The 20,414-nt window shown below is 36.4% G+C and overlaps 1 protein-coding gene across 4 annotated transcripts in view; it reads right to left on the minus strand.

The window, feature by feature from the left end:
• Positions 1-20,414, minus strand: part of gria3a (glutamate receptor, ionotropic, AMPA 3a) — an 81,904-nt gene that overhangs the window by 12,973 nt on the left and 48,517 nt on the right. For all 4 annotated transcript variants that reach the window (XM_051674570.1, XM_051674560.1, XM_051674587.1 and 1 more), the window contains exons 11-12: positions 18,113-18,486; positions 17,083-17,281 (exon numbers count right to left, since the gene is read on the minus strand). In XM_051674570.1, the coding sequence (XP_051530530.1) occupies positions 17,083-17,281; positions 18,113-18,486 (573 nt within the window). The remainder of the gene's footprint in view (positions 1-17,082; positions 17,282-18,112; positions 18,487-20,414) is intronic.

A 20,414-nucleotide genomic window follows, 5' to 3' on the forward strand; every position in this document is an offset into this window, starting at 1 on the left:
TTCAAAATTACCGCCTTCGTACTATGATGCACATGTTTTTCTGCTGTGAAATCTTTGCTGATTTTGATAAACTAAAAGTAACAGTAATGTTTATATTGTTACTGATGTTTCAAATGAATATTTGCTGAATTTAATCAACTTGTGCTTGGATAAAAATGTTTTTTTTTAATTTTTTTTTTAGAAAAGTCATGTTGAAATGCATTTATAAAAAATATGATACAACAGGCTTTTGAGGTATATCTCTCTATCACCATTACATTACATTTATGCCCACCACAATAAAAAAAACAGAGCTTTGAAAATACTGACATATAATTTTTACAACACATATTTAAAGTAGAAACGTATATTTCTATGTATTTTTATTTATGGTCATAATATCTCATTGTTTTACATTGCAAGCTTTTACGATGTCATCTTACTAGCAAAAAGAAAAAAAAGTTTTACAATTATTTTTTTCTAAACATCAATACATTTTGGTTCATAAAATGCATATGTAAAAAAATTATTTTAATATTTTATTTGATGTGCAGAATTTGGTTTCTATAGATCAAAGAGAGGAAGTTGTCATGGCCAATCGCTGAAAAGCCCAGGGAGTCCCTATGATTTACTACTGTGGTGTACAGTGCATCCAGAAAGTATTCACAGCGCTTCACTTTTTCCACATTTTGTTATGTTACAGCCTTATTCCAAAATGGATTAAATTCATTATTTTCCATAATGACAACATGAAAGAAGTTTGTTTTTGCAAACTTTGCAAATTTATAAAAAAAAAAAAAACGAAAAAAAAAAATAAATAAAAAAAATAAATCACATGTACATAAGTATTCACAGCCTTTGCTCAATACTTTGTTGAAGCACCTTTGGCACCAATTACAGCCTCAAGTCTTTTTGAGTATGATGTTTCAAGCTTGGCACACCTATTTTTGGGCAGTTTCTCCCATTCTTCTTTGCAGGACCTCTCAAGCTCCATCTGGTTGGATGGTGAGCGTCGGTGCACAGCCATGTTCAGATCTCTCCAGAGATGTTCAATTGGGTTCAAGTCTGGGCTCTGGCTGGGCCACTCAAGGACATTCACAGAGTTGTCCCATAGCCACTCCTTTGTTATCTTGGCTGTGTGCTTAGGGTCGTTGTCCTGTTGGAAGATGAACCTTCGCCCCAGTCTGAGGTCCAGAGCGCTCTGGAGCAGGTTTTCATCAAGGATGCTACATTCATCTTTCCCTCGATCCTGACTAGTCTCCCAGTTCCTGCCGCTGAAAAACATCCCCACAGCATGATGCTGCCACCACCATGCTTCATGAAGGGAAGGTATTGGCCAAGTGATGAGCAGTGCCTGGTTTCCTCCAGACATGTCGCTTGCCATTCAGGCCAAAGAGTTCAATCTTTGTTTCTCATGGTCTAAGAGTCCTTCAGGTGCCTTTTGGCAAACTCCAGGCGGGCTGTCATGTGCCTTTTACTGAGGAGTGGCTTCCGTCTGGCCACTCTACCATACAGGCCTGATTGGTGGAGTGCTGCAGAGATGGTTGTTCTTCTGGAAGGTTCTCCTCTCTCCACAGAGAAATGCTGGAGCTCTGTCAGAGTGACTATCGGGTTCTTGGTCACCTCCCTGACTAAGGCCCTTCTCCCCCGATCGCTCAGTTTGGCCGGGCGCCAGCTCTAGTAAGAGTCCTGGTGGTTCCAAACTTCTTCCATTTAAGGATGATGGAGGCTACTGTGTTCATTGGGACCTTCAATGCTGCAGAAATGTTTCTGTACCCTTCCCCAGATCTGTGCCTCGATACAATCCTGTTTCGGAGGTCTACAAACAACTCCTTGGACTTCATGGCTTGGTTTGTGCTCTGACATGCACTGTTAACTGTGGGACCTTAAATAGACAGGTGTATGCCTTTCTAAATCATGTCCAATCAACTGAATTTACCACAGGTGGACTCCAATCAAGTTGTAGAAACATCTCAAGGATGATCAGTGGAAACAGGATGCACCTGAGCTCAATTTTTAGTGTCATGGCAAAGGCTGTGAATACTTATGTACATGCGATTTTATTCGTTTTTTATTTTTAATAAATTTGCAAAGATTTCATACAAATTTCTTTCAAGTTGTCATTATGGGGTATTGTTTGTAGAATTTTGAGGAAAATAATTAATTTAATCCATTTTGGAATAAGGCTGTAACATAACAAAATGTGGAAAAAGTGAAGTGCTGTGAATACTTTCCGGATGCACTGTATATATGTGCAAAAAGAAAAAAAAAAACGTAAATAAAAGTCCTCTATCAAAATACATTGCTGGGTCTCAGGAGGATAATGACCTTTAAAGTCTGATTTATCAAATATGATACCAAAAAATAAATAAATAAATACATTATTTTTTACTTTGTCTATAGGTTCAAAAACAAATAGAACTTTCTGACTAATATTTCATATGTTAAGTTTTAAAGGGTTAACTCCTTTGTACAAAAGGTTGCATTTCTTTGCACACAAGATGCTCTTTGGAACATTGTCAAATCATGCTGGGATAACATGGATCATCAGGTTTTGCACAAACTTGTGAAGTCCATGCCAGCTCAAGGGCATGTTGTCATCAAAGCAAAAGTAAGCAAAATACCACATACTAAAGAATTCTTCAATTCAACTTTTCACTTAAAGTTCTATGCTGAAAAAATAATTTGAAATGAAAAAAATATGTGGTTTCAGGCTTTTGTACTGCAGTGTTTCATGTGATGTCACTGTATGACTACACTGTCATGTTTGTCACCAAAACTCCATATAAAACTTCAGTGTGCTGCGCTGTGGGATGCAGAAAGAGTCTTCAAAACTTTTGTTCCCAGTTATAAATCTTGATATAGTGATACTGCTGTTTACTCAGCCAAAATGTTTTTTTTTTTTTTTCAATAAAGTTATATCTTTCAATCTTAATTTTGCCCAATCATTCAGTGACAAAGAGGGAGAGCAGGGATAAAACACTTGTAAGTTTTTGCTAATTTATTCTGATATGTCAATAAAGTGTTAATTATATTTATAACATAATCGAGTCAGATACAATTAAACTGGAAACACATCATAAGATTATGATGAACAGGGGCGCCATTATGATTTTTGGGCCGCCTGACAATTTTGCACTCTGGGCCCCATATCTTATCGCAATAACATTTATCATTATTCATAAACGTGAACATAATCATGACTGCACATTCAAAAAGAGAACAAATTTACTTGGAAAACAAATTTAAATGTAAATAACTATACACTAAATGAACATTTTAGAATGATTGACCATGTAATTTTAGTGAGTTGGCACCATTTTTCAAATGGAAATATTGGATTTTTATGTTTAAAATTTTGATTTATGTCATCTCTTGAAATATCTGGAGGCAAACAAAACCAGATATCCCCCCCCCCCCCCACGAAAGTATTAGAATAGAACAGATTTTATACAAGTGAAAAACTGATAAGATTGGTTTATAATACATAGAGGTCCAGCCTTTAAAGCCCTTGATTTTACTTTTTTAATTTTAAATAATGAAATCATAGTTAGGTCCATGGTTGGCTCGTCACTGAGTAGGTCTAAGTAACTAGTTTCTATAAAACAAACTATAGCATTTTGTTATGAAAACAAACAGTAGCCTAAACACATTTAAAATCTACAATTAAACTGGCTATGTTATTATAAAAACTAAGAAGACACCCCCTTCCCTTTTTAATAAGTATCTATTACATTTCTTTCAAATCATACCTGTTACTAAGTTGGTGATGCTACAGTAATGGCATACATTATGTTTTCTAGCCTTTTCCTCGTCAGTGATGTTTATAATGTTGGATCTTCCTAGCCTTTATTGTTCCAAGAAGACCCACTTCCTACCCTTTAGGCCCACTGCAGCCTCAGTTTTCTGTTCTTGGCTGACAGAAGTGGAACCCGATGTAGTCTTCTGCTGTTGTATCCCATCCACCTCAAGGTTCGACATGTTGTACTTTCCAGATGCTATTCTGCTCACTACAATTGTACAGAGGGGTTGTCTGAGTTACCGTAGCCTTTCTGTCAGCTCAAACCAGTCTGACCATCAACAAGGCATTTTCATCCACAGAACTGCCGCTCACTGGTTGTTTTCTGTTTTTCGCATCATTGTCTATACACTCTAGTGACTGTTGCGCGTGAAAATCCCAGGAGATCAGCAGTTACAGAAATACTCAAACCAGCCTGTCTGGCACCAACAATCATGCCATGGTCTAAATCACTGAGATCACATGTTTTCCCCATTTTGATGGTTGATGTGAACATTAACTGAAGCTGCTGACCCATATTTGCATTATTTTATACATTACACTGCTGCCACATGATTGGCTGATTCGATAATCGCATGAATAAGTTAAGCTGATGTACAGGTGTACCTAATAAAATGGCAGATGAGGTGAGTGTATGTCTTTGTTGGCAGTTTGGAGCTCCTTCCAATTTTTAGAGCTCGGCCTGCAGTTATATCCTTCTCCAATTATCCACTAAAGGTATCATATTCTCCTCTTAATGAGTCTTTTGTACAGAAACCATCAGGGGCCTTTGCTCTTGGAGAGTCCTGCTACCATCTAGACCTGACAAGAGAAGAACATGGAATCGAAGTAGAAAAGACTGCACTGAAAATTAAGGGCTCTTTAAATAATCACTGACAAGGTCATTTCCATTCTCAAAAAAAAAAAAAAGAAAAAGTCTGTCATGCTTGTGGAGCAGTAAGGTGGTACAGTACGTTGTGAGCTTTTCCAAGGTTATTCCTTTCAGTGACATTACAAACAGGCTTTATCTCAAAAACATGGGAACTGACTCACTGTCTACTTAATACACGTCTACATAATCAGCATTGTAACCAAAATGGAACTTCGTGAGTGATTTGTACAGCAGTGGATCTACACAAATCCTGTACTTGGAGAAATCCTGTACTTCATACCATACTGGATATGGCAGCATATTTTAGACAGCTTCTGCATCAAGATAATGTTCATATGATCATGCAGGTGAACCTACCACCCTGGAACAAACCATCTTTTCTTTCCAAAAGACCGACTCATAAACATGTAAGCCCAATCCTACACCACTGAACATTTATATTTTACAAATCTCCATAGTATAATATATGTCTCATTTAAAACAAATGATCATAAATGGGCCTACTTGGAGCAATAAAACTTTTTATTAAAAACAATTTTTATATTGTTCAAGGGTTAAGTTCAAATTTGTTTGGGGTTAAGCTGGTATAAATTATATATGGTATATATATATTTATTAGTACATATGATCAAAGCTGAAAAGACCAGCAAAGTAAATGTTGACTTTTCAAGTACGGTTTATACTGGTCCACCAGCTAGACCAGCTCCAAACCAGCACTGACCACCATAAATAAATGGGTCACATAGAATCACGTTACTACACCTATATTTTTGAAAAAATATTTTTAAATGGCTCGTTGGACGTATCACATCACTACTTGTGAAATCAACACTAGAGTCACTAAAAAAACTACTTTTATTACCCGTCACAAAAATCATGAGTAAAACAGCTGATCAGTTCAAAAACTATTTCTCTTCACCCTGTTCCTCACACAGTGTTATCTTATGGCATCTAAACACTTTAACTGTAGCGCATGAATTTTAAGGCAGATACATTTTAAAGTTTGCAATACATAACCACTTACAATTACAAGTTTGTTCGGGCGTGATCAAATTGCGCAGTAGCTAAACTGATAGAGCATTACACTTGTGATGCAAAGGACCACGGTACAAGTCTTGAAGAGCACGCAAGTCAACACGTGAGCCGAAAGTGTCATAGAAGCACCACAAATTTACTTAGTTACTTCAGCTTTTGTGGTTTTGTATCTCACATTTGCTTTTTATGACACTATTGGTTAGGTTTGGATATAAGGTTTAGAGTAGGGAGGTAGGTTTTGCAGATGTAAAACTTGAAAGAGGATTAAAATTAAAAACCTGGGAGAAAATGTAACTCGCTCGAGATGGACAATTCACCTCTGAACTGCTGCGATACTTGTAAGGAACCATGCAATATTATTTTGCAAAAATGTTGCCACAGTCACGCAATTTTCATTAATTCAGGCTGACTATAACTCAGCCTGGAACCACATGGAAATTCATTCTGGTCTAGTTGGCCTTTTTATTAGAGATAGCAACCAATCTCCAGTTTTCAAACATGCAAAGATCTCCTTCGGAAGTACAAAGAACAGCATGCTGACAGCTAATAGAGAGCATCTCCACTTTGTAATATCTGTGCTATTGCAGCCAACTTGCTCCTTCTCGAGGAGAGAGGCAACAATCCCACAGGGGGAAAATGTACTGAAAAAAGTAAAAAATGAACAAACCTGCAAAATAAAGCACACGGCTCTGTCACACACGACTCTCACACACAGAGAGAGTGCATTTAAGACTTGTGCATTTGAGGCCAATCAAGTCTAAAACATAGACCAAAATATTCTCTGTGTTCATCTCTTGCGAGAGTAGCTATAAATAGCCATGTAGCAGACAGGATATCTCTGGAGAAAACACACACCTAACTTTTTTAGGACAAACACACACTCCTGCTTTTATAGGACACACTATTAGACACACATACATATCATACAACTTGTAAGTAGGTTAACTTGACCTCCAAACAGCTGGTGTATGAGTGCAAGTGTGTGTGCGTTTGCTTTTCTTGAGGTTTTCAGGAATAAACTGGGGCTAGATTTACAAAACATTCTTAAGAATAAAATACTTCTTAACTACTACTGGTTCAAATTTTCTAAATTACTGAAAATACTTTTTCTTAAGAGAATCCGGTCCCTGAACTGTAGGCAACAAGTGCCATGTTACACAAATGTCCTATCATTTGAATCCTAACTTATCTGTTAGTAACTATTATCTGTTAGCATTTTTTAGGATCTATACAGTATACAGTATGCTCTATTTAAGTTATCAGATCATAGACTTCAGATAATACGTTTCTGTATTACGACCCCTGGTCTGTAAAAACTTACACAAATGTGTGTGCCCAGCAGTGTCAGAAATTACATTTTACATTATGGGGCAAATTTTGCCACCTGGATTTGATTTTCAAGGGGATGTTTTAACTTTATAAGGGCCATTTTTTCCGAACCATTTAAAACAAAAACTGTGTCTCATCCGTTTATGTCAAATACTTTAATTTCATACTGTAATTCATTAAAAAAAACTCTCAAGTTTGAGAATTTATTACTTCTTACCCTTAAAATTTAATTAATATCAACTCATATTTAATGCAAAAATACATACAACTAGGACTACAATAGAAAGTTAATAACTATATCAGATGTTACAAATAAAAAAACAATTAACTGAAGGGGCATTTTTTGCCCCAACACAGGGACATTTTTGTCATTTTCAGATTACAATAACCTCAAGTCATGTGTGTTTTTCTATTTAATCTGATATTACACTGATCATAATCATCCATCGCCTTAGTATCTCGCTTTCTTTTATTGTTTAGTGTTTTCCCTAAACACTAAAACTCTAAGCAGCATCTACTGGCTAAGAAAGAAAGGAAAACAGAGCTCAATTGCCTGTGCATGTTTTGTAATAGCTGCAATAATGATTTATGAACACAAGGTGGAGACTGTCAACAATGGCTCTCTCATCACAATCAGTCCAACTCTTTGTCAGCTGCTCTCCCTGTCATAACTGCTCTCATCCAGTCTGTTAGAAGATGACAACTTATGAAAGAGAGAAGTGCAGAGGGCACCACATTTCATGTGTTCTCTCTCTCTATCTCTGTCTCTCGCCATTTAATAGTGGGTGTGTGAGGTGACAGTGTAGCATGAGTGACTGATTATGTGTATGTGTATATATGCTTTCACACATGCGTATATGCACACACACACATTAGAGAGTAATCATGACATTAAGGTGGAATGACAGGATGAGCTCATCAGTAGTGGTGTATCTGGGTCATCTTAAAACTACCCTGTTCCCTGTCATCTCCAACACGCACACATACACACTTTCTCCCTTTGGCTTCAGATTCAGTAAAACATGTTTTTGTCAAACTTGGAGGCATGTCTATAATGATTGCGTGTCATTGCCAAGAGTGAAAAGTTTCTTGCAGATAAATACTTTCAAATGTTCTTTCCTTCTCTGTTACTTATTCAGTTTGTATTTCAGCTCTTTAAGGCTGCCATCAACTTCCATTCCAGCCCCCTTATGTATATTAGCATTGTGGCACCAAGTGTTTTTTTCCTAACCAACTGCAACCATGACAAGTGAAAGGAGATTTTGTTGCTTTGCACTGGGTAGCTGGGCCCACAATGAAATCTCATTAAAATCCCAAATCCCACTCCACAAATCAAGCGTAACATTTAAGTTACTCTCATAAAATAACAAAATAAAGTGCAACATTTTGGTTCCAGAAGTAAAAATCCCATACATTTTCTCCATAGACTAATATATATATATATATATATATATATATATATATATAATTTTTTTTGGGACAGTTAAGAGGGACAGGACGTTGAAGGAGAGAGGGTGGTTGGATTGGGAAATGACCCAGGTCGGACAATATGTTTATGGCTTGGCCCATCTTTAACTGTAACTGTTAAGGCAAGGAAAAGTGGCTCCATTTTGATTGGATCATGGTGGACTAACATAAACAGTTGCCAAGCAGCCATCAGATAAGCTGCTTGGACAACTAACAGACACCTCAGAAAGAAGGCCCCGGACCTTCCAACACATTGGAAAAGTGTTCTCATTGGTCAACGAGTGGTCTCTTATCGCCGAAATCCTGTGCAACATCTCAAACCCTCCATCCTAAGGCTTGAGCTAAGGACCATAAAAGTTCCTCAAGACCTCTCAAAGCAGCATTAACTTACCACATGGTAAAATCTGAAACAAAGAAGCCACAAAGACAAATCTTTAAACACAAACTTTTACTCCTAAAATGGACACCAACTGCAACACATCCACTCCATGTTTGTTCACAGAACTGTTTAAGTTCAGTTGTTTGGTTAGCACAATATTTCACACAAATTGAACTGTTAAGTTATACATTTATGCATAATATTTCACTTTCAGTAACATATTAGGCTCTATGCATTCAGAATGCCAATAATATTTTGGATGTGGTTTGGAAAAGAAATAATACATAGATAAAACTTTAAGGGCACTGATAAAACTGTGAACTTTAACATATGCAAATGAGTTCCACACAGAGAAGGGAGGGTGGACCACACTGTGTGCCCCCCTCTGATGACAGTAGCCAATCATGACCCTGAAACCGGAAGGTGCCAAACTGGAATCTCCTCCTCATCAGGAAGGTATAAAGCATCCTTACAATCAGCCACACTCTTATTCTGAGTTTCCGGCTGGCAAGTCAGAAGGCAATAACAGAAAATGCAACATCAACGGCAAACAGAATATACCAATTCAAGCTCTGAGTCCTGAGTCTGGCAAGGAAGGGGGCAGTAACAGAGCAAGTTTCTGTGTCTCCGCTCCCGAGAGAGAGGAGACAATAACAGAATATGAAACCTTCGTTCTGAGTCTCCTCTCCAGGAGACAATAACAGTAACACTAAAAGTTCATAGTCTCCTGCCCATCCTGAGAGACATTTACAGAATACAAAACATCAGAAGTTCTGCTTCTCCTGTCCAGAGTTTCTGCTTCAAAGAGAGCGAGAGAGAGAGAGACAGTAACAGATCATCCAATGTTCTGAGTCTCCATTCAAGAGAGACAACAGAAGATCGACTAAGTACCAAGTCTCACTACAAAAGACAATAGCAACGGTAAGTTCGGAACAAGGTTATAATAGTTTTTAATTTTTAATTTAGTTTTTATTTCTACTTCATTTTCAAATTTTCACTCCAATTTAGTTTAGTTTTTCAGTATATTTAGTTTTTATTTTAGTTTTAGTATTTATATTAAGGGATATTGGAGAATGGGGAAAACATGTATTTGTGTAATGGGCCATTCCTGGGATTCTGTAATATTTCAGTCCCCCAGACCTTATGAAGTGGTGGTTCACCAAAATTAAATGTTGAAAGTTGAAATGTTGAAAATTAAATGTTTTTTACCAGATGTTGATATGTCCATTACAATTAATTAAAATAATTATTGCTTTAAAATAATCTTTATCTTAAAAAAAGTCTTCTTTCTATCTTAAACCAAACAATGTGTTATGTCCCTGAGGCACTTCACTGAATTTGCACCTAGAAAAAAAAAGGGCACATTGTCTATAATTTTTGTCATCAATGTAAATATTTATTTACTTTCCTTTGCTGAGAAAGATCATGATTTTTTAAAATAAAAACTAGGCTATAAAGGTTTGTCCCTCAGTCTGAATTCAACCCCATCACACCAACCATTTTCAGCCCATAAAAATTTTAGTTCCGCCCATATGTGACATTATTAATCAGTAGTGACATCATTCAGCTGTCTTTAACAGCATGGTACAGAAACAGGTAGAAATATTATAATCTGTATTCATATTTTAAAGTGTATTATAGTAAGATGGGTATGGTCAAGCTATACAACTCAACCCAGTCACATGAAATTAAGATATTAAATCAGTACTTTTCAATCTAATATTTTAATCCATAAATATATCTAGAATTTTTTAATATCATGCATGCTGTGTGGTCTTCTATCCTACACCACACGAGGAACAGTTGCCATATTGAGCAAAAAACAACAACTCTGTCACACACACAACTGTGTCACATTTTTCACAGTAAGCCTGTGACGTGGTTGAGTTATTCAGTACATTTATGAATATTGTAACAAAAAATATGGAATAGACAATGTATTATATATAACAAATTCTATATATGTACTTGAATGAAACATGAAATATGTGGGTGCAAGTCGCCTAGTGGTTGGAAAGTTGTGATGGGGTAGAGACAAGAGTGATAATACTTGATAATTAAAATGGGAACACAATTAAAAATCAATATATTGTTTGCTGAGCACAGCCTGACATGTTAAGGGCTAGCTCAAAAAAGTTGGGGTTTTAGTTAAATATCTGAATTTAATTGTTTTTTTTTTGTTGTTGTTGTTTTTAACGAAAAAACAATTAAGCCATAGACACACAATTTGACTTTTTGTAGCTTTATCACATAAAAAGAAGTGGAAGACACATAAGCAGCAGGTAGATGCTTATTTTATAACAAGTATTGTGTAGAATCATTTTCAAACCACTTCGATTATGTCCATGACGGGGTTTAGAAAAAAGGTATCCAAATCAGAATAAAATAGGAGATAAAAGGGATTTGATGTCTGATGTGGGAAAATATGATTTTTTGGAGATTTAATATGTGCCTAATGTTTTGGAGTCTTCAGACAATTAATTAAATGTAGTTGAAAAAATAAATAAAAAAATTCCAAGTTGAAATATTACCGAATCCCAGGAATGACCCTGATGTGGGTCGTATAGCTGGATTCCCCAATGTCTAATTTGTAAATAATTTTATTGGGGTGGCCTTCAAGTAGGATTTTGCTTAAGGCCCCCATATGCTTAGAAACAACCCTGCTAATAGTACAGCTCTGCAATCAACTTGATTCTCCGGGACAGAAATGTAAACTGCGCTCGGTAGTTGGGAGGTTATTGTCATATGGTAGTTATATAATGTTACGTACGGCAAAGAAAAGCCTCCATCGCCATCATTTACAGCAGGGGTGCCCACACTTCTATGGAATGAGATCTACTTTTTCATATTATTGCAGCAAGATCTACCATACAAAATATATATACATTGTCACAATACCAAAATTTCAATAGTTGTTAGTGAAATTTGACAATTCTTGATACCAGCTTATCACAACAAATAATCACACTAATTTGTTATGTAAGAACTGTGCTCAAGTAATTATTCAAGACTACTAAACAGTCAGTAATAAAATAACAGCAATAAATAGAAATAATTAAAATAGAACAAACAATACAAAATTAAGAAAACAGTGCTTTTGTTAACAGCTTTAAATGTTTTTAACAGCAGTATCAAATATTCAAGTAAACATTCAGAATGAAATGCTACATAGAGTTTAATTACTACTGGACTTCACTGTATAGTCTGTAGTCAAGAACAGTGAGTGGTTTTCACTTTTTCTTTTTATGGTTCTTTGATTAATATTAACAACAGCAGCAGGTCTATTAGGTTACATTAACACTTAAAAGTCTGATACGTTGATACAAATCTGCATTTCCCCCATTGAGTTTACATGAATACCTCACAAAGACAAGCATTTTGGCAGAATTTTGAAATGTATTTGATCATTTAGGCGCGTATCACGCATTACGAGCATTCTCGGAGCACATGCGCATGTGAGCACACAAAAAGTCGCCTGTCCAACACACTCTCACAACGAAATCGTCAGGATTCGTACGACTTTTCTAAATTTGGCTAATTCCTATGATATCGTTCGACTGCACTTGTTTGAATTCCTACGACTTTCACTACAGCCAATGACATCGCTGGACATCGTTTCCAACTAATAAATGACAATTACTTGCTTCTGTCACACACAACAGCTTCCTATCATGTTTACACACTCTACTGATTGGTTAAGTTTAGATAAGGGGTTTGGGTAAGGGCATAATATTAATGAGCATATCCTTAAAGGTGCAATATGTAACATTTTTCATGTAATATTCGCCTTTTTTTTTTGCCAATGTGTGAACGGCTTGTAACGCAACTTAAAAAATTAGCCCTTCCCGGACTTCCTAGGTTGCCTATTAAAGCCTGTAGACTGATTTTCATGTGAAGGGAGCGGGTCGCTTTTGCCGGGAAAATCCAAAGGATGTGACGTTTATGCGCACTCCCGAGAGCCTTGCCTCAGTGCTTCTCTTCCGCTATTCAACAGCGACAACAAACTGCAACACTAGGTAACGTTATCTTAGAGATGGAATCCAGCAAAGTCCGGCTCCCAGCACAACACCGGCTCCTACACAAACTCAGAGTAAGCCAAAAAAAAAAAACATTTACTGATTCCCGTCTGGCTAAGCGGGAACGTGATCGTGGTCGAGCGAAAACTAGAGTGAACATCGGCAGGACATTTGATTCCTGGAGGGACCTTTGTTTGGTTTTGGGGATCAAAACCGACCATGAACTAGCATTCTTCTTATTGGACAGGTAAGCTTACATAACTGCAAAGGATGTGAAATATAGTGCCATAAGGAATGATCTGTGTAATTTTAGCTAACTTGATCATGCCTGATAACGTTGACGAATTGCAAGCTACCTTGCTTCGTAACTTTCAAATAATTTCAACGATCTTCTCTTTATACTAAAAGTCAGGTATGCTGATTCACAGTAACTGACATAATGTTCATCAGTAATTATTCAGTAAGGTAAACTACAATAACACATGAAATGAATGCTAGACAATGTTCAAGATAATGCAAAAAGACCCATTCATTAGTGTAACGCAACTTGGTTATACAGAAAATATATACATTCTATTATTATAAAACAATAGCGCATCCATATATCAAAATGACAGTTGTGATGGAATCACATCAATACTGAATTGTGTCAACATATTTATAATGTACAGTCTATTTTATAAACAACTACTGTCATCATCCTCCAAATTTAGCTAACAGCTATTGATAAAGCTGGCTAGCTAGCTAACGCTGACATAGGCTATCGTATAAATGTAGTCAATGTATCATGCAAAGAAAAGTGATTACTTCAATCTACAGTCTTGCATAGACAGACCTACTTATATCCACACTTTGTTTTAGCCCTGTCCAGCACTGGAGAGTCAAATATAATATACAGTCTCAAAGTTTGTAGTAAAACAATCATAACTGTGTAATTTTAATTATGCTACCTCATCTGTGATCATGATGCCGGTGAATCACGTTCAGTCTCTCTTCCCTATGGAGTCATGCTCGCTCGCGTCCCTATACAGTGTGTGCGCGATCACGAGCAACAGGCTGCAGTTCACTTAACGGCCACAGGTGTCATTAATAACAAGGGTTTCTGAATCTTACATACTGCACCTTTAACACCTCGTGCGCGGAACTCGCGCTTACGCATTAGACATCCGGGAATTTGCTTGTGATGAAGTCGTACGAGTTTATGCCAACAAAATCGTGCGAGATCATACGAAATAGCCAACTTGTAAATTATGCACAAATTTTCTTGAGATCGGGTTGGCCTGTCTAGTCAAAGCATGCAGCTATTCCTAGATCACTAGTAAAATATAAAATTACGCGACCTGTATTATTTTAAACAGCAGAATAAGAATAAGAACTTTGTAATAAGGCCTTGGCTATATCACAAATATTGGCAGTTATTTTTTCGTTATTGTCATTCAGGCAACTTTTCTCTATTATTTGACCCTTCAAAAATCCACTTGTCCTGGACAAGCATTAATGTCGAGCCCTGCTGAACTTCAAACCAAACTTTTTACCAGTTCCAAATTAAAGATAAATCAAACCACAGATTGACAGGGTAAGACCGAATGAGTGAAAAGACTGTTATCTACCTGCTTTGCCTCTCTGGTAGTGATTCTCTCTCTGCTGCTGATGCAATGACGTATTAGGCCGTCTATAATTGCCGTCTAGTGGCATCTTCATGTTACATAATTGATAATTTTTTCAATTTCTTTTTTTTTAGTTTATGAAAATGATTTTTTACATTTAGTTTTAGTCTTCGTTTAGGATAATAACCATGTGGTTCGGATTCCCCATACCAGGGGATAACTACAGAAATACTAGCGACAAGGTTTAGCTCTGGAAGCAAACCTTCTCATTAAGTTTCTTCAAGACAAAATCAGTAAAAGATTTCAAATCTTTCCACATCACCTCACAAATACGGGAATATTACTCACAGCAGAGAATTTCATATCCAACAGTGATCACCTCGAACTGTATTCTTGATGCAGCACTTTACTGTAACAGCAGTGCATAAAAAGACTAAACCTAAAGCATTAAAGAGACTAAACTTCTTTCAGAGGATTTTACTGTGCTGACTGTTATTCACTGTTAAGCACAGCAAGCTATCATAATGCAAAATAGCTCTCTAAGAAGTTGCCTCTCTCAATTAATTTGAGAACTGGTTCTACCATTAGACTCATCATGACTAAAAATATTCATGTTAGCAGTTGACTCCACTAATCCACTAGTCAGTCAGTTAAACATCTAGTCGATTAGTCAACCACCCCTAGATATTTCAACTTAAAAAAGAATCTTGTTTAATCTTGTGTCTGTCTCTTTATACTCTCAAACTACTTATATATTTGTATATATCTCAATATTTGCAGTAAAATTATAAGATATTGTTTCTATACTTATAATTAACTTAAATTCCATAGTTTTATTTCCATTATTCTTAATTCAATTACGTCATTACCAACGCTTCATAAGATTGTAGTTCATTTCCTAAATAAAGATGTTAAATACTTTCGTATTTGTGTCCAATTTTCAAATACCTTTTTCTTCAAATCAAAGCTTGCAATCTAGCAATCTCAGAGCTTGAAATCCCTATGAAAAAAATAAATCGTAAAAATACTTTCGGTGGGTAGACACTGTTGTGCTCTATTGATGAAATTACCGTGACGTCACACAGCAGGTAATCATTCTTCCAGGTTCTTCTAAACAGTAGCATTAAATGGTGGTTATGGGCAACGCTGCAGTTTTAACAATCAGTTAAGCATTATAAAATTTAATGTTTTTAATGTTAAAAAAAAGTTATTATAAAGGGATATCTATGGTTTATAGTGAAATAAGAAATGTTTGTAGGTTTTTTAACAACCCCCTCCAAAAAAAGAAAAACAGTTTTAACTTGGTTCAATAGGCCTGTATGATTTTGTCAGACATGTAACATGTTGATGAATATACACACTCACATGTTTAACACATTTCTAAAGCCTGAGAAATGTGGCATATAAAAAATTTAATTATCAACAGTATGCAATATGCATCTTTACTTTAATGGTCCACATACAGTAATTGATAATATTTGAGTTCTATATTCAAACTTAATAAGAGCTGGTTTGGATTAAACATGTTACATGTTACTTACAGCATTCAATATACACTCACTGAATACTTTATTAGGAACACTATGGTCCTAATAAAGTGCCAAATGTGGTCTTCTGCTGGTGTAGCCGATCCGACATGCTGTGCATTCTGAGATGCTATTCCGTTCACTACAATTGTACAGAGTGTTTATCTGAGTTACCGTAGCCTTTCTATCAGCTCAACCAATCTGGCCATTCTCAGTTGAACTCTCTCATCAACAAGGCGTTTCCATCTGCAGAACTGCCGCTCACTGGATGTTTTTTGTTTTTGGCACCATTCTGAGAAAACTCTAGAGACTGCTATGTGTGAAAATCCCAGGAGATCAGCAGTTACAGAAATCCTCAAACCAGCCTGTCTGACAACAACAATCACGCCACGGTCAAAATCACTGAGATCATCTTTTTCCCCATTCTAATGGTTGATGTGGACATTAACTGAAGCTCCTGACCCGTATCTGCATGATTTTATGCATTGCACTGCTGCCACACGATTAGCTGATTAGATAATTGAATAAATAAGAAGGTGTACAAGTGTCCTTAATAAAGTGTTCAGTGAGTGTATGTGCAAAGACATATTTTAAAAGTAGCATATTAGGTTTCATTCGCATATCCTTTCACAAGTTTGTGTGATGTGTGATTCCATTGTGAAAGGTTCAAATGTTCCATCAGTAGCTGCGGGGTGAATGGGTCTAACAATGACTGGGACCATGAAATACCATAATTTATGTCAAATCCTGAGTTTGTCCTGATCCACAATCCTGATGAAAATCTAAGGAAGCCCCAAAAACAGCACTCTTTTTTTTTTACGTTTTCAGCTTAATTTCAGCTAAACGGACATTGAATGCAGTACTTTTCTGGGATGCTAAAAGATCCTGGAAGTGCTGCCGCTGAGTATTTATAAAAAGTAACTTTATCTATAAATACCAAATAGGTTCTGATTAGCCGTGTTCCATCCTGCAGCTTTTTCATTTTAAATGTTGACAGAAAAAACATTCCGTGTGGCGCATGGTTAAAGTGCTGATTAAACTACATTTGATAATACATTGCTGCTGGTGTCTTACCCTGAAGAACTCTTTGGTGGAACCGGAGTCAAGGGTCCCATAGGCGATCTCGGTCTGCTTGGCGAGGTCTTCTGCACTCTCTATAGGTGACACCATTCTTTCCACAGTAAGGAAAGCGGCCAAATTTGCAGTGTAGGATGAAATGATGATCAGAGTGAAGAACCACCACACACCCCCAACTATACGCCCGGACAGAGACCTGAGAGAGAGAAAGAGTAAAAAAAAAAAAGAAAGAGAGAGACAGTAGGAGAGCGAACAGATCCCCTCAGACAGATCAATAGGGTGAAAAGTTAAAAATGAGCAGAGATGCATTAAAAAAGCTATCCTTGTCGACAAAAGATGCAAAAATCTTCAAGCAACTGACAAAACCACCATCCAAAGAACTGAAGCAATGATTAGACAGGTCTGTCTCATTAGAGACAATAGAAAGATGAGGATGAGAACAAGGTAACGAGGAACACCTCAAAAGTAAAAGACAGGAATCCAAGACTTACAAAGAGGTAAGCGGAACATGGTGTAAATGAGTAAGATGAATGAAAATGAATTAGTGAATGAATGGTGAAAGATCATCTTGGTGAATGAGTGAAGAGGGCTGACACTCCTCCACTGAAACAATTTATAAACACCAAACTGCTGACAGTAAAATAGAGACATGCAACAAGAACACGGTAGCCCTCCAAGAAAAAGAGAGAGAGATTAAGAGAAATAGACTATCTGTATATTTTACAGTCAACACATGGTGAATATAAATTATTTTAGTTGGTGCCCTGCATCATTTTAAGCAAGCTGCAGTTCAAAAGAGAGAAAGAAGGGACTGTGATTAATGAGACAATAAGAGATTGAGTGAATGAATTAACAACTGATTTGATGATTGAATGGTGAGATACTGTATGCTTACAAAAAATGAACACACCCCAAATAGAATAACATATATGCACCATGTAAGACAAACCGACCATTAAATGCGAAGATGAGGGGAGAGAGAAAGATGAAGATGGAGGGATAAGAATGTGCTAAATAATGCACCAACCTTGGCGAGATATCGCATCCTTGCTGCATGAAAGCTCCAAGTGAGAACCAGAGACTGTTAAAGATGCCAAAGTCGTTGGGTGGGTCGGGTGGCGACTGCGGATCCTTCGCCTCTTCGTTCTCGTCCAGGTGCCATTCATACGGACTGAAACGACTCACCAGGAAGAGAACCACACTCACGCCGATATATGCAAATACGATACACATCCAGATCTCATAGGCTAGGGGGTCCAGGAAGGAGAAGACTCCAGGTTTGGACTTCTGTGGTTTCTTGATCATGATGGAAATGCCCAGACTCATGAATGGCTTAGAGAAATCTATCACCTCCTCCCGGACAAGGGTTATAGTGAGGGGTGCCACAGCTATATCTGCTCTCTGGAAACATGGAATACAATACATATTAGTTCACCATTTGAGGGAAAAAAAAAATGCGTGATAATGGAAAAGTTGTTAAATGGTCTGGCGTTTTGAATATGTAGTGACAAAAGTGTGAAGAATGAACCAGTTTGATTAAAACCAACAACTTTTTAAGCTTCAAAACAGCTGTAAAGTAGAACTTTAGGGTTCAGAGTTGGTTCACTTTTTCTTAACATTATTATTGTGTTGCAGGTGTTTATGTTACCATGTACTTGTGTCTCATAATCCTTTCTTGTCTCTGATCACAACTCCAACTGCTTATGAATGCAACCCAAAGCTCAACACAATATTTGATAATTCTATTTAATATTTAATAAGAACACAACAGACTGAGAATGCAATTAAACCTCCTGCACAGTTGACTATTAAACAATATGTATCAGATGAATTTATTATATGTTACATAGCTCATCGAAACAAAAGCAGATGCACGCACACACACAAACAAACATTTCCCATTCTTTATAAGTTGTTTAGCTTTAGGAACTAGACAGGTTGAGCTGATTTTTTCCTACAAAAATAAATGCAGTCTGAAGATGTGACTGTATCATGTGCTCAAGTGACTGTAAGAGAGAACTGTTTTGGAGCTTTATCATCTGAGAGCACTGACCATTACCAAAGACTTGGGTAGGGTCAGCAACACTGGAAGACTTGAAATACCTTCATTTTAAAATCACATCAGACTGTCAAAATAAATTCAAATAACACAGGAAAGACAGTAGAGAACAACAGATTAACAAGCACTAAAATTATCAGTAACATATGTGTGATTTTGTGAGATAAATAGGGATAAATATACAGCCGTAAAGTGCTTATTACACAGCTACAGAAAATATAGCATAGCTTCAAAGGAAATTTGTTATCTGGGACAGCAGTCAATTAAACAGTTAAGTGGTCATTATACAAAATATTTGAGTGGAGAATGCAGCAATTGAGTAGTCCGAATCAAGAATTTCAGAGAGTGTTGTAATAGTTCTGCATAATCCTTTTTTTAACCCCTAAATGCATGTCTAAACGCATACCTCGGGTCTTAAGTGACCTGAGACCTCATTTCACTGCTGTACCTCATACATTTTTTGGAGTTGTGCCCATACCTCTTTAGTATTCCTCAATCTCTCTTATAAATAGTGTAAAAAAAAAATAAAATAAAAAATAAAAAAGCCAAAATTGCAAAAAACATTTACAATGGTTACCAAAAGTATATAGGTCATAGGATTATTTCATATTTATACAAGTGTACTATCACAGGATATCTATTTCTTTGTTAATTACAAGAGGAATGAGTACTATATTCATACAAATAAATATTATTGTATATCATGTTGATTTTCTGTGCAACAATAAATTAACAACAATGGTGATTTCATTACTCCATAAGTGTGTACACATACATACTATATGTTATTTCTTACTCAAGGTGGCGCTGATGTGTCAGTGATTGACTTGATTTACATTTGACATTGCTATTTGACGAAGAAACAATGTGGAAGTCAACTATAGCAAGTGTAACACATGAACAGTATGATTTAGCTATTGTCATTTGGGTGTACTACTAAAATTATGTAAGTTGCATGTCTATTTAGACTCAATAAGTGCCTGAGAAAATACTTGTGTGTAACTTATGTGTAACTCAATGTTTTTGACAGCCAGTTGCATCTCAGGAAATTTCAGTGTGTGAAAGTAAAATTAAATATTTGTAAAATTTGACAATATTTGGGCATTTTGTAGATTCATTTGTGATAGATATACCTTAAGTGTCGGATCTCTAAAGACCCGAATATGTAAGAGTGTTTGGTGAAATTCTCATGAATTTAATGGTTAATCGTTCAAAGAAAACTAAATTTTTTTAGTTTTAATAAATAAATAAAGCTTTTTGTTGACATTTA

The sequence above is a fragment of the Myxocyprinus asiaticus genome, chromosome 3 (genome assembly GCF_019703515.2).
Source record: "Myxocyprinus asiaticus isolate MX2 ecotype Aquarium Trade chromosome 3, UBuf_Myxa_2, whole genome shotgun sequence".
NCBI lineage: Eukaryota > Metazoa > Chordata > Actinopteri > Cypriniformes > Catostomidae > Myxocyprinus > Myxocyprinus asiaticus.